Source organism: Ceratotherium simum, chromosome 6 (assembly GCF_057802395.1).
Source record: "Ceratotherium simum simum isolate JZ-2026a chromosome 6, ASM5780239v1, whole genome shotgun sequence".
Lineage (NCBI taxonomy): Eukaryota > Metazoa > Chordata > Mammalia > Perissodactyla > Rhinocerotidae > Ceratotherium > Ceratotherium simum.
In genome coordinates this window covers 27,968,193-27,983,807 of record NC_141905.1, presented here as the reverse complement: position 1 = coordinate 27,983,807, position 15,615 = coordinate 27,968,193, and the positions used below count along the sequence as shown (strand labels likewise).

Sequence of the window (15,615 nt, the reverse complement as noted above, 5' to 3'; positions counted from 1 at the left end):
CTGAAGCAGAGGGCAGCTCTTTCCTCTCATCACATTCCAAACAGTAGAGAGACTGGCACTTGGGGCCCAGGGAGGGTCCTTGGCCCTTATGCAGCTAAGTTCACTGATGCTCCATGTCCCCTCAAAATCTCCCAGCTCCTCAAAGACACAGGTTGCTTTCTCTCTTCAAGGCAGGTGGCCAGGAGAGGCAGCTTTTCTCAACCTGTATTTCACAGTGTTCTGAGGGTAAAGATGCCCAAGACACGAGCCTCCAGGAGGGAAACAAAGGCTGCTAATGTAGTACATTCTAGAAGCCCTGATTTCAACATCAGCCAACCTGGTAGAGTCCAGGGCTAAGCTGCACCCCTTATATGGGGTTCAGAAAACAGCCTAACTCGTTCCTAAAAAAACAAATAGGTGCCCCTTCTTCATGATTATACCTGTAGACACCTCTTTCTGCAGAAGCTTCTGGAGACAGGCTCTGTCCTCACCTGTCCCAGAGTCAGGGCAGAAGAGACATCCTGGAATGCTTGCAGCATTTTTTTCTTGTCTCCTCTGACCTAGGGCGAAGTGAGCTCAAAGGTCAGACGAGATCTAGGCAGCAAGAACAGGAGACTCTTTAGGGATGAGTGAAAGTGCTTGTCCTAACAGAGAGACCTATTTCCTGAAACCAAGACACCGATTTCCAGAAATGGATGGGGAAAGGCTGATGTAGAGGTCTGAGGCCATGGGACAGGGCATATGCTATTGATTTCCCAGTAGCCTGTCTTCAAATTTCTTCCACTCAGAGAGAGAACAGATCACCATTCTAGGGTCAGCACAGAAATGCCCTCATGCGTCCTCTAGAAAGGCTCTTAAACCAAGACAGCAGAAGCTTCAAGTAATTAGAGGACAAGAAGCATGATGTGGGACTACAGCTCCATCTCTGTTGGAGGCAGCCAACTGTGCCCTCCCGTTCTCACTTGTGAGAGGCGAACCCAGAGCCACAGTCTTCCCCTCTTGGGCACCCACAACACAAGAAGGAGCCCCAAACCAAGGTCACAGGGGATGGGCCTGAGGTGGGACACTCCCCTGGCTCACTCTCCAGTCCTGACCCTTCAGAGCCCTGTGGCTCTCACTCGGGCTAGAGCTCATGAGGCCCCAGGTCTTCTCACCTGTGGCATCCTTAGAGCCATGGCCCTTAGGTCACCTGGAACCAGCACAGATGAGCCTACTGGGGCTCAAGCTCAAGGGAGCAACCTCTGCCCAGAGAGGCTGCCCACCTGAGACTCCCACACAGCCCTCTCTTCACGGCAGTGCAGAAGGAAAGCAAGGGAGGGAGTCTTGTTATGAGAATGAGAAAAGGGGAGTCTTAAACCAAAACAGTGGGGCTGGGGGTTAGGAGGAGGGAAGAGCAGGGGAAAAGGCAAGCTGGGAAGAGACCTTTCTGTCTTCAGTTGAGTCCTGTCATTAATCTCTTCCTCACAGAAAAGCCACTGTGCTTCCCAATTGAGGGCAAACAATGATGGAGGTGGGGGTAGGGGTTGGGGAGGATGGAGTGTCTTGCATCTTAAAAAGAAAATGTCAAGTGTGATTTACAAATTACAGGTCCCAACTCTCCCAATTCCTCAGGCAAATTTAAGCAAGTTCCTTTCTTTCCATCCTGCTGGTCTCTATTTCTTCACTTTTACAGCTGGTATCACAGAAAATATTTTAAGCACAGTCACTGTAAAAGGTTTAAACACTTGGAATAATTTCTATTAGTCATCTCTACTTGGACACAGTGAAGTAGAGATCGTCCCAGTTGGCAAATTAATGGTGGTAACTGAGAAGACTGACTACACCTCAACTCTTTCTTTTCCCCAGCACATCCTCCAATACCCTAGCGACCGTCTAAAATCTTAAAGTGCTGAGAGTCTTCAGAGAATTAAATAAGAATCCCCAGGGACAAGGCAAATGGGAGGTTCAGCAGGCTACTCCTTGGGAGGTTCTAGAGAACAGAGTTCATAAATTTGAATCCAAGGGAAGCCCCCCAAATCTCAGGTTACAGAACTCAGCAGCAGCAGCCCCTCAAAACAGGATCCTCATCATCTTGGTCAAGGCGTTGCCCGAGACATCCAGCACTGGGATGGCAACGCCTCGTTCTGACCCACTCACCTCGGCAGAATTAAAGTGCACGGCTGTGAAAACATACCTGAAAAGTTCCTGGAGACAAGCATGGTCGTGAGGATGGCACCCTGGGGAAAGAAGAGGGTCCCGTGAATTCAATCAGACTCTAGAAAAGCATGGCCTGGTCTCAGGCAGAGGACAGCTGCTGGCTAGAGCCTGAGGACATCAGGTCTCTGGTGCTCCCCAACATGTACAACCTTCACAGCTTAGCTCCAGCCAGGAGGGGAGCTCCCTTCTGTGATGGGGCAGGGAGTGCACTGTCAAAAGGTATGATTTCAGGAAGCTGGCAGCCCGGAAGGCAAGACTCACCTTCAGTTTTCTCCGGGCATTGAACTTGCGCAAACACTCCACAGTCTCTTGACGATGCATCATGGATGCCACGGTGGATCGTTGCTGGAAGCCAAACAGACAGGCCTGTGAGTCCCCCAACCAGATCCTCTGCCCCTCACCATAGTCCCAGCACTGATGGCTGTGCTCAGCCACCCTAGAGTTGCTCCGAAGATAAAATGAGGTCATAGATGTGAAAATGCCTTTAGAATAAAAGCACCACCCAAAATGCACGGTTATGTAAGGACAATAATGTGAATATGAAAACACCACTGATAATTGATGCTAGATGAGCGTGCCTGAGAGAGCACTCTAATCTTCCTTGGGAAATGGAGGCTACGGAATGGAAGAGAGTGTCCTGTGTGTTGTGATTCTCATGCAGTCACTCCTTCTGCTACTGTTCACCATGCACCTACTGCGTCCAAATTCTGAGCAGTCAGAGAACAGGCAGGGCTCCTGCTCTCTACAGAGGATGTTCACTCCTCTCAACACACCCCCACAAGGTCCTGAATGAATCTGTGATTTGAGAAGCTAAGGGTCTTCACCTTGTGGGTGGGAATTTTTCTTCAATGTATCACTGCTAACTTCCTTCCTCCTTAAACAGAGTCCACTGGAAATGATTTACAATTCCTTGATGACTCAGGGTCATCAATACAAGCATCAATTATTACATAATATCATAATAGAGTGATGTCCTCAGGGGCTACTGAGATATACAGGACGGTGGAGGCTGGGGCCCACAAAAATGACCCCCAGAGTGTAATATTTCTCCAATTCCTGAGTGCCCATTTTAAGTTGCTCACCTCCTCCCTTTGCTGTTGCTGTCTTGGCCAGAAAATATAAAATAAATATTTTATAGAAATATAAATCCTACGATATGCAGCCTGGTGCCCACAACCCCACAAGGCTGCCCCACAATCCTTCCCCTCATCTCTGGCCCACTCCTTTTCCTGGTTCCCAAGCAACTCTCCCAACCTCCTCTACCTTCTCTGAGTCTTGTATTTCACTTCCTTCTCCAAAGTGTAAATTTCTCCACAAAGAGAAATCAGAGATAACCAAGGAAGAACTCCTCCTTCAACTTTAGCCCCCAACCCACAAGCTGATTTTCACCCACCTGCAACCTAATCCTAGGTCTCAGAAGCTTCATCCCTTATGTGCAGTGCTGACCCCTTGACCTGGGCTCTGGAGCCCCTCTCTCTTTTGCTACCCAAACCTTTGCTTCCTCAATTAGCCAATATTTTCAACCCCTTATTCTGGACTATATTCTTCTCTGCAGTCTATACAAAAGCCTCTCCTTAAACAAAATCTTCAACAAAAATTTAAAATCCCCTGACGCATCCGTCTTCTTTAAGTAGTACCATTTCTTTTTCTTTTCACCCCCAGTCCCTCTTCACCTCATCGAAAACAAGCTTCGGTCTCTCTCACTATACTGCCTCTATCAGCGAAATAACAAAGTAATGGCTTCTACCTGGCCCGAGCCAATGGACTTTTTTCCATCTTTATCATGGATTCTGAAGCATCTGATCACAGATGCTCCTTTACCGAAACCTCCTGTTTCTTAGGATCCCCTGCTTCTGATCCTCCTCCTACCATGGAAGTTCTCATTCTCAGTCCCCTTTGCTGGCTCCTCTAACTCTCCCTGTCATTAAATGCTGGTGTTCAGTGGCCATCTGCTCTCTTATGAAGCAATACAAGCCCCCAGTAAGAATCCAATCAGCATAGAAAGAGTTCCCTCTATTTCTACAGCCTTGACACCACCCATACAGAAACGACTGCCACCTGCACTACCAATTTTCAATCTCTCTTCTAATTTCTAGAACCAGGAGGGCGGAGTCAAGATGGCGGCGTAGGCAGACTCGGAACTCACCTCCTCCCGTGGACACAGCCAATTTACAACTACTCGTGGAAAAATTACCCCTGAGATAGAACTGAAAACTGGATAAAAGGAACTCCTGCAACAACGGACAATCCTAACTGGGGTAGAAGAGGCAGAGACTCCCTTCCGGAGAGGAAAAACGCCGCCTTCACAAGCCGCCAGCTTCACGGCCGCCGGGAGCAGCGCACAGGTCCGCACCCTCCCTGGAGGCGCGGGGCCCTGAGCCGGGGAGCGCCCCTGCTGTGGGCATTTTGTGGACCCAGCACAATCGACACCAGCGGCATAATATCTGACTTTGCCTGCTACTAAAGCATTGGGGAGGACCCCCAGAAAACCCGGTTCACAAAGAAACTAGAACTGGCTCTTAAAGGGCACGCGCACAAACTCACCCGTTCCAGAAAGCATCCTAAAATCACCAGAAAGAAAGGTGCACAGTGCTTTGGTGACAAAGAGACTCACCTAATAGGCCCTGAGTGCATCTCGGTGAGGGGTGAGACCTCTCCAGGGACTGGGACATTGGCGGCAGCCATTGTTGTGGCCTGGTGTGAGCGTGCTGACACAGACGCCATTGGAGTTCTCCCTGAGGCCTGCTAGCCCAGGGTCTGCTCCACCCGCTAGAGCACCGATTTAATCCAGCTCACCCAGGGCAGGCAGCCCACCCTAGAGACTGGCCCCACCCAACAACAAGCCCTCAGGCAACGTGTGGGCCTGCATAGATTGGTGACTGGATTCTCTGCAGCCTGGCAACTGAGCCGACTTGAACGGGCAGGGTGTGCACAAGGAGCGGGTGGAGAGTGTGGGGCGGTGGCGGAGTGTGTGGGGCTCCCACCGTGGTGAGACTGGGTCCGCTTGGGGAGGTCGGGGCGCTCACACGGGGCAGGACTGTGTTGACTGTGTGTGTGGACCTGTGGGCAACAGGGCTTGTCAGCTGCAGAAGACTTGTGCTTCTCAAAGACCCACATAGGAGGTTTGCCCCACCTTCCAAAGCCTGAAACAATTGGGTGCTCCTGTGCCTGGGGCCAGCCCCACCCAGCTGCAATCCTCAGAGAGCTGACAAGAGACCTAATAGGCCAGAGGCTTACAGCAATTGTAAGGCCCTGAGCCTAACAACCTGCCACACTGGGGGCCTACTCACTTAAAAGAAATACCGCAACACAAATGTGGTATTAGAACTTACAGCCAACTGTGCTGGGGCTCCCCACACTTGATAAAGAGACTGAAGGGCCCACAACAACTACAAGCAGCTGAGCATAACAACAGCTGGCCAGGAGCATAACTCAGCCTCCCTGGGCGCCTACAGGGAGAGCTAACAGGCCACAATAGAAGGACACACGTAGCCCACATAGGGGCCACCCCTGGAACGCTGAGAACTGAGGGAAGCACACTGGAAGCCTCCTAAGGCATCACTTACATAAGGTCACCTATCCAAGAGCAGGAGACGTAGCTGACCTACCTAATACGTAGACACAAGCACAGGGAAAGAGGCAAAATGAGGAGGCAAAAGAATACATTCCAAGTAAGGGAACAGGACAAAACCCCAGAAAAGGAACTAAGTGAAACAGAAATGAGCAACCTACCTGACAGAGAGTTCAAACTAAGAGTGTTAAGGATGCTCACTGATCTGGGGAGAAGAATAGATGAACTCAGTGAGAATGTCAATAAAGAAATGGAAGATATAAAAAAGAACCAATCAGAAATGACGAATACAATACTGGAAATGAAAAATTCATTAGAGGGACTCAAAAGCAGAGTAGAGGATACAGAAGAACGGATCTGTGAGCTGGAAGAAAGACTAGAAGAAATTACCCAAGGTGAACAGGTAAAAGAGAAAAGAATTAAAAAGAGTGAGGACAGTCTAAGGGACCTCTGGGACAACATCAAGCGCACTAACATCCGTGTTATAGGTGTCCTGGAAGGAGTAGAGCGAGACAAGGGGGCAGAGAATCTATTTCAAGAAATAATAGATGAAAACTTCCCTAACCTAAAGAAGGAAACAGACATCCAGGTACAGGAAGCACAGAGAGCCCCAAACAAGATAAACCCAAAGAGGCCCACACCAAGACACATCATAATCAAAATGTCCAGAATTAAAGATAAAGAGAGAATCCTAAAAGCCGCAAGAGAATGTCAAGTTACATACAAAGGAAACCCCATAAGGCTATCAGCTGACTTCTCAGCAGAAACCTTACAGGCTAGAAGAGAATGGCACGATATATTTAAAGCGCTAAAAGGAAAAAACTTACAGCCAAGGATACTCTACCCAGCAAGGTTATCATTCAAAATGGAAGGAGAGATCAAAATTTTCCCAGATAAGCAGAAATTAAAGGAGTTTGTCACCAAGAAACCAGTGCTACAAGAAATGTTAAAGGGACTGATTTAAGGGGAAAAGAGAAGACCACAAATAGGAAAAATTATCTATTTCCATGATTAGAACGTAATGGATACAAATACACAAAAAAGAGGTTAGATATGATATCAAAAACATAAAAGGAGGGAGGAGGGGAGTTAAAGAGTACAGCTTTCAGACAGAGGTCAAACTAAAGTGACCATCCATTCTGTATAGAAGAAGTAAGGAACAGAGAAGGACTACTAAAACACTGAGAAAAAAAAAAAAGTTAAAAAATGGCAGTAAGCACATACTTATCAATAGCTACTTTAAACGTCAATGGACTAAATGCTCCAATTAAAAGGCATAGGGTGGCTGACTGGATAAAAAAACAAGACCCATATATATGCTGCATACAAGAGACACACTTCAGACCTAAAGATACTCACAAACTGAAAGTGAAGGGATGGAAAAAGATACTCCACGCAAATGGCAATGAAAAGAAAGCTGGGGTAGCAGTACTCCTACCAGACAAAACAGACTTTAAAACAAAAACTGTAAAAAGAGACAAAGAAGGGCATTACATAATGATCAAGGGAACAATCCAACAAGAGGATATAACACTTGTAAATATCTACGCACCCAATGTAGGTGCACCTAAATATATAAAGCAATTCTTAACAGACATAAAAACAGAAATAGACAGTAACACAATAATAGTAGGGGACTTGAACACTCCACTTACACCAACGGATAGATCATCCAAACAGAAGATCAATAAGGAAACATTGGCCTTAAACGACACACTAGAACAGATGGACCTAGTAGATATATACAGAGCATTCCATCCAAAAACCGAAGAATACACGTTCTTTTCAAATGCACATGGAACATTCTCCAGGATTGATCACATATTAGGCCACAAAACAAGTCTCCATAAATTTAAGAAGATTGAAATAATACCAAGCATCTTTTTCTGACCACAACGGTATGAAACTAGAAATCAACTATAGGAAGAAAATCAGAAAAGCCACAAATACATGGAGATTAAACAAAATGCTACTGAACAACGACTGGGTTAACGAAGAAATCAAAGAAGAAATCAAAAAATACCTGGAGACAAATGAAAATGAAAATACGACATGCCAGAATTTATGGGATACAGCAAAAGCGGTTCTAAGAGGGACGTTTATAGCGATACAGGCCTATCTCAACAAACAAGAAAAATCTCAAATAAACAATCTAACAATGCACCTAAAGGAACTGGAAAAAGAAGAACAAACAAAGCCCAAAATCAGTAGAAGAAGGGAAATAATAAAAATCAGAGCAGAAATAAATGAAATAGAGACCAAAAACAATAGAAAAATTAATAAAACCAAGAGCTGGTTCTTTGAAAAGATCAACAAAATAGACAAACCTTTAGCTAGACTCACCAAGAAAAGAGAGAGAAGGCACAAATAAGTAAAATCAGAAATGAAAGAGGAGAGGTTACAACAGACACCTCAGAAATACAAAAGATTATAAGAGAATACTATGAAAAGCTATATGCCAACCAATTCGACAATCTGGAAGAAATGGATAAATTCTTAGAATCATACAACCTTCCAAAACTGGATCAAGAAGAAGTAGAGAATTTGAATAGACCAATCACCAGTAAGGAGATAGAAACAGTAATCACAAACCTCCCCAAAAATAAAAGTCCAGGACCAGACGGCTTCCCTGGTGAATTCTACCAAACATTCAAAGAAGACTTAATACCTATCCTTCTCAAACTCTTCCAAAAAATTGAGGAGGGGGGGAAGCTCCCTAACTCATTCTATGAAGCTGACATTACTCTGATACCAAAACCAGACAAGGACAACACAAAAAAAGAAAATTACAGGCCAATATCACTGATGAACATCGATGCGAAAATCCTCAACAAAATACTAGCAAATCACATACAACAATACGTTAAAAAGATTATACACCATGATCAAGTGGGATTTATTCCAGGTATGCAGGGATGGTTTAACATTCGCAAATCAATCAATGTAACACACCACATTAATAAAATGAAGAACAAAAATCACATGATCATCTCAATAGATGCAGAGAAAGCATTTGACAAGATACAGCATCCATTTATGATAAAAACTCTGAATAAAATGGGGATAGAAGGAAAGTACCTCAACATAATAAAGACCATATATGAGAAACCCACAGCTAATATCATCCTCAATGGTGAAAAACTGAAAGCTATCCCTCTAAGAACAGGAACCAGACAAGGATGCCCACTGTCACCACTCCTATTTAACATAGTATTGGAAGTCCTAGCCAGAGCAATCAGGCAAGAGAAAGAAATAAAAGGGATCCAAATTGGAAAGGAAGAAGTGAAACTGTCACTATTTGCAGATGACATGATTTTATATATAGAAAACCCTACAGAATCCACCAGAAAACTTTTAGAAGTAATAAACGAATATGGTAAAGTTGCAGGATACAAAATCAACATACAAAAATCAGTTGCATTTCTGTATACTAACAACGAAGTAGCAGAAAGAGAAATTCAGAATACCATCCCATTTACAATTGCAACAAAAAGAATAAAATACCTAGGAATAAACTTAACTAAAGAGGTGAAAGATCTGTACACCGAAAACTATAAAACATTTCTGAAAGAAATTGAAGACGACACAAAGAAATGGAAAGATATTCCGTGCTCTTGGATTGGAAGAGTTAACATAGTTAAGATGTCCATACTTCCTAAAGCCATCTATAGAGTCAATGCAATCCCTATCAAAGTTCCAACAACATTTTTCACAGAAATAGAACAAAGAATCCTAAAATTTATATGGAACAACAAAAGACCCCGAATAGCTAAAGGAATCCTGAGAAAAAAGAACAAAGCTGGAGGTATCACACTCCCTGATTTCAAAATATACTACAAAGCTATAGTAACCAAAACAGCATGGTACTGGCACAAAAACAGACACACAGATCAATGGAATAGAATCGAAAACCCAGAAATAAACCCACACATCTATGGACAGCTAATCTTTGACAAAGGAGCCAAGAACATACAATGGGGAAAAGAAAGTCTCTTCAACAAATGGTGTTGGGAAAACTGGATAGCCACATGCAAAAAAATGAAAGTAGACCCTTACCTTACACCATGCACAAAAATTAACTCCAAATGGATTAAAGACTTGAATGTAAGACCTGAAACCATGAAACTTCTAGAAGAAAACATAGGCAGTACGCTCTTCCACATGGGTCTTAGCAACATCTTTTCAAACACCACATCTGACCGGGCAAGAGAAACAATAGAAAAAATAAACAAATGGGACTACATCAAACTAAAAAGCTTCTGCACAGCAAAGGAAACCATCAACAAAACGAAAAGACAACCTAACAATTGGGAGAAGATATTTGCAAACCATACATCTGATAAGGGCTTAATCTCCAAAATATATAAAGAACTCATGCATCTCAACAACAAAAAAACTACCAACCCAATTAAAAAATGGGCAAAAGACCTGAACAGACATTTCTCCAAAGAAGATATACAGATGGCCAACAGACACATGAAAAGATGTTCAAAATCACTAACTATCAGGGAAATGCAAATCAAAACTACAATGAGATATCACCTCACGCCCGTCAGAATGGCTATAATTAACAAGACAGGAAACAATATGTGTTGGAGAGGATGTGGAGAGAAGGGAACTCTCATACACTGCTGGTGGGAGTGCAAACTGGTGCAGCCACTATGGAAAACAGTATGGAGATTCCTCAAAAAATCAAGGATAGAACTACCATATGATCCAGCTATTCCACTGTTGGGTATTTATCCAAAGAACTTGAAAACACCAATTTGCAAAGGTACATGCACCCCTGTGTTCATTGCAGCGTTATTCACGAGAGCCAAGAGTTGGAAGCAACCTAAGTGCCCATCAAGGGACGAATGGATAAAGAAGCTGTGGTATATATACACAATGGAATACTACTCAGCCATAAGAAACAATGAAATCCAGGCATTTGTGACAACATGGATGGACATTGAGGGTATAATGCAAAGTGAAATAAGTCAGAGGGAGAAGGTCAAATACCATATGATTTCCTTCATTAAGTAGTAGATAATAACAACAATAAACAAACACATAGGGACAGAGATTGGATTGGTGGTTACCAGAGGGGAAGTGGGGAGGGCGGACATGTGTGGTGATGGGTTGTAATTAGTATTTTGGTGGTGAACATGATGTAGTCCATGCAGAAATTGAAGTACAATGATGTACACCTGAAATTTTTACAGTGTTATAAACCAATGTTACTGCAATAAACAAAAAATTTATTAAAAAAAATAATAAATAAATAATTTCTAGAACCATATTTCTAACTACTGACTGAATGTCTCCAGTTGGAGGTCCTCTGACATGACACTCTATATGTACAAAACTAAAATCATCATCTTTTCTCACAAACTGGCTCCTCCTCTGGGTTTTCTCTGGGCCAGTAAATGGTACAACCCTCTGCTCTGTTACCGACTCAAAACCCGACAGTCCCCATCAATCCCTCTCTCTCTTTCACTCCCCAAATCCAACTGGTCAACTGGTCCAACTAAATCCTCTTGATTCTATCTCTTAAATATCTCTCAAATTTGTCCACTCCTTGCCACACCACCCACTTTCCAATCATTACCCTTAGCTGAAATCTCATCTGGTCTTGTTTAGATAATTACGACAACTTCCTGCACTCTCTGTCCCCAGCCTCTTTCCTCTTCAATTCCATTTTCTACACAGCTTCCAAAGTGATCTTTCTTAATTGCAAATTTCTACCTCTTTGAAGCCCTTAAATGGTTCCCTATGCTTTCAGAATAAAATTCAAACTCCTTAGGCAGAAACTTACATGTCATGGACTCTTTTTGGCTTCATTCTCTTGCATTCCTGCAGTCATATCTTCATCTACAAGCAAACTACTTAACATTCCTTAAACTTGCCACAATTTCCCATGGCCTCTCACCCTGGCCCATGCTAACCTCTGTCTGTAGGTTATCATCCTGGGGAACTCCTAGTCATCTGCCAAGAACCAGGATAGAGGTTACCTCCACCATGCAGTCTTCAGTGATCCCATTGCCCACCGGGGACAGTGGGAGCTCCTATGTGCTCATTAAATTCGTTTATGTACTTGTTGCATTGCAGAGTGGTTGTCTGAGTCCTGTCTCCCCAGATAATTTTTGAAATCTTTTGGGGAAAGGATCATGCCTCACTCATCTTTGTATTTCCAGCACCTACATGGTGACCAGCACCAAAGAGGCATCCGGTAAACATGAGAAAAGACAAATAAATAAACACATCATGGGTATCAGGCCTAAATGTAGCATACCCTTTTCTTAGTTTGAAAACAGATATTTCAGCTTGACAGAATTGTATATGACAACAGAGTATGTGGACCCACATTGATATCCTAGGGGGCTCTCATAGGATGAGTTTTATGACTGAACTTCAGGTTGGTTTTAATTGCTCAGAGGCCCCTTTTGCTTATTTGTTAAGTGTTGGTCCCACTTCCATTAGAGTTGTATGAGAGCTGAAATCTGAAATATGCACCCTATTACCTAGAGTCTGCAAAGATCAACCTAAGCCCTCATTCAAGATCAGAACTAAATCACACCTGACAAGTTGAGTTGGGGAGAGACAGATAGAGGCCAGTTACAGAGACAGGAGGCCCATCTGCCTCCCTGACTTCCTCCTGGTGACATTTACTGACCCTGGGTCCCATCCCCCTTCCTGTCTGCTGAGTCCTTGCTCAGGGCCCAGAATGATTAAACTCTGCTTGTAAGAAGGGTACAGGGCATATTGAGAGCTGATATCCCTGACCCCCTTGATCTGGGGTGAAGACACTTACACAGACCCATGGGTGCTTGAGAGCCTGGTCAGCTGTGATGCGCTTTGCAGGGTTTATGGTCAACATCTGGTTGATCAAGTTCTTGGCTTCAGGAGTCACCGTGTCCCACTCTGGTGACGGGAACTAAGGAGCAGGAACAGGGGGAGGAGGGATATGAAATTCGTGAGCCTCGCACTCTGAAAGGTAGGCTCTGTCTTCATCCCAGCTCCTATAATTGGGGCACTCTGTGCTACCTCAAAGGGCCTAGCAGAGAGTTAGAGAAGCCCTGGGGTATCCCAGGACCTGTGTCAACTTAAAGACTGGGAAAGGAAAATAGAGCAGTCACGGTTAGAATGCCAGAGTATCAGATCAGGGATATCTCGAAGGGGACTCCACCTGGAAGTGGACTCTGATCTTCTCTGGTTCAACTCCTTCTCTCTACTAGGAGGAAACAGTGGCTCAACAATGTGCCCAAAGCCCCACTGCAGTGGAGGGGCTGCCAGACTTCTCATCCCTATGTTATGTAGCATACCACACAGCCATGCCATTCTTTGCAAATAACAGATCAAAGGGCTTCAGTGGGCTCCTTGATTTTATAGCTACCAAAAATGGCTGTGCAAAAAGTTGCTCCCTGGGATAGGGGGTGGCAAGAATTGAGACCTATGTCTCAATTCTATTGAGACCTGGATCCTCAAAGTCCCCTGACACTCCCTGTATCCCGTGATACACTAAACATGCCCCCTCCCTTGGACAGAGCCTGAGGGGTTGGAACAAACTTGTCCTTACATCATAGGCTCCAGCCTTGATCTGCTGATACAGCTTGTGCTGATCCTCATCCCAGAAGGGAGGGTATCCCACCAGGAGGATATACAGGATGACCCCTATGAGACAGAACATAGGTCAATGGGGTCAGTCACCTACTTTTCTGATGAACCAGGAAAAGCCACACGGGGCTCAGAGCCACACAGAAAGTCAAGGGCCATACCAGAGGTAGAAGTGGATGCCAGCCAGTAACGCTGTGCCACTAGCCCCTCCTGCTATGCTTCACTCATCATGTCACCAAGCCACACCAGGGATTTCTTAAGGCACAACCCATCCTCTAAGGCATGAGTAAATCCCTCTTCAAGGACGCAATATAATCCAGGAAGTACTTGGGGAGGTGAGTGTGATGGGAACAGCCATCCCAGGGGCACTAGAGCAAACACCACGATTTCACATGTACCAGACACTTCCGGGACCCGCAAAGAATAGCGATGCCTCTTTCTCACCATCGCTGGAAGTTGAGGGCCCTTAACATCGAAAAGCTGAGAGAGTGGAATGGGCTTACCGCAGGCCCAGATATCCACAGGTTTTCCATAGGGATCTTTCCTCAAGACCTCAGGGGACAAGTAACCTGGGGTGCCAGCAAAACCTGTAGCAGAAGAGAGGGTAGAGGCACACTGAACCCACTTTCTCTCTCATTAAATCCACACCATCAATTTTCCCCAAGTCCCTTCTCATTGCTGTTGCTTTTGCTACACAAGCTCTCAGCACATGGGCAGCAAGACCTTGTCGTGCCCGGAATCTAAATCAGAGGGCAAGTCCATGTGCCTACCAGGAACTCCCACTCTTCCCCAGGGGCAGCAAGAACACAGTGCAGACAACAGCTAGACTCACTGTATTGAGTCACATAGGGCTGCGGGGAGCTCTGCACCCTCCCCCTCCTCCAGTCTCTGAGGAGGCCAGGACCATTAAGGGTCTGGCTTCTAGTTCTGAAAGAGGAAGGCCAATCAGGAAGAGAAGGAAGGGTGGGGGCCGCATTCCAGGAAGACAGGGTCACTCTTACCAAACCAAGCCTGCTGCTCTCCCTGTACTTCGATGGCTAGGCCAAAATCAGCCAGCTTGACAGCGGCACCTTTGCATTTACTCGCCAGCAGCAGGTTCTCAGGCTGTGTAAAGAAGAGAGAGAACCTTGTGAGACACCCACTCCAAGGTCCAGAGAGAGCCTAGTTTGGGGCCTTGCAGTACCAATGCCTGGCACCAGGTGGCGCCAAAGCTTCACAAGCAGGAGGCAAAGGGGTAGCCTGGGTAGTACCTTCAGGTCCCGATGGACAATGTCATGCTGGTGGATGTGGTTAACACTCTCCAGAATCTGATGTATACAGTGGCTGCAAAAGCAGAAGGAAAAGAAATGTCAACCTCATCCACGACCACATGCTGTGGACTAAAGCACGTAACTCTGGGTCACAGGTTCACAGAGAATCACTGACTGATGAGCTAGAACCTTGGACTTTGGACATTATCTAATTCAACCTATTTTACAGAAGAAGAAACTGAGGCCAAGGCAGATTAAGTGGTTTGTCCAGGGTCTCCCGCTAGTCTCTCAGAGGAAAGACTAGAGCAGGGTCCACCATGCCTCCCTAGACTGCAAAGGCCCAACACGACCTGTTCATTTCCAAGAGACTGGGGGACCCCCTAGACTCCTGAGAAAGAGACCATCCAACCGCTTCCTTCTTTCTCTTTCCCCCTCTTCTCGGAGAAGAGGCTCGTGGTGGCAACTTAGGAAGGAGAGTCCACCTAAGCCTAAGTTGTTTTGGGGGTGGGTGCACTCATTCCTTTCTTTAAACATCTATTGAGTGCCTACAGGCATTGTGCTTGGTACCACACAGACTCTAAAGATGAATAAGGGCCGGCCCCGTGGCTTAGTGGTTAAGTGCGTGCGCTCTGCTGCCGGCGGCCCGCATTCGGATCCCGGGTGCGCACCGAGGCACCACTCCTCCAGCCATGCTGAGGCCGCGTCCCACATACAGCAACTAGAAGGATGTGCAGCTATGACAGACAACTATGTACTGGGGCTTTGGGGGAAAAATAAATAAATAAAATCTTTAAAAAAAAAAATAAATAAAGATGAATAAGACTCAGTGCGTGCCCTGAGGTATATCGTTTTGTAGGGGAAATAAAACAAGTACACAGACATCTTTAGGAAACAGTGTACTTAAAAGGATTCCAAACAGGGCACCTGAGGAGCATTTCTGATTTTGCACAGAAAAAGACAAACTAACCCAGTCACCTTCAGCTACTGATTCTTGAATCAGGCTGTCCACCTTCCAAACCGTCC

General features: G+C 45.2%; 1 protein-coding gene across 13 annotated transcripts in view; it reads right to left on the bottom strand.

The window, feature by feature from the left end:
• The window catches only part of CAMK2G (calcium/calmodulin dependent protein kinase II gamma), a 62,854-nt gene that overhangs the window by 23,389 nt on the left and 23,850 nt on the right, over window positions 1–15,615 (bottom strand). For all 13 annotated transcript variants that reach the window (XM_014784836.2, XM_004426954.3, XM_087432008.1 and 10 more), the window contains exons 6-12: window positions 14,593–14,665; window positions 14,344–14,446; window positions 13,846–13,929; window positions 13,305–13,399; window positions 12,540–12,662; window positions 2,437–2,520; window positions 2,153–2,195 (exon numbers count right to left, since the gene is read on the bottom strand). In XM_014784836.2, the coding sequence (XP_014640322.1) occupies window positions 2,153–2,195; window positions 2,437–2,520; window positions 12,540–12,662; window positions 13,305–13,399; window positions 13,846–13,929; window positions 14,344–14,446; window positions 14,593–14,665 (605 nt within the window). The remainder of the gene's footprint in view (window positions 1–2,152; window positions 2,196–2,436; window positions 2,521–12,539; window positions 12,663–13,304; window positions 13,400–13,845; window positions 13,930–14,343; window positions 14,447–14,592; window positions 14,666–15,615) is intronic.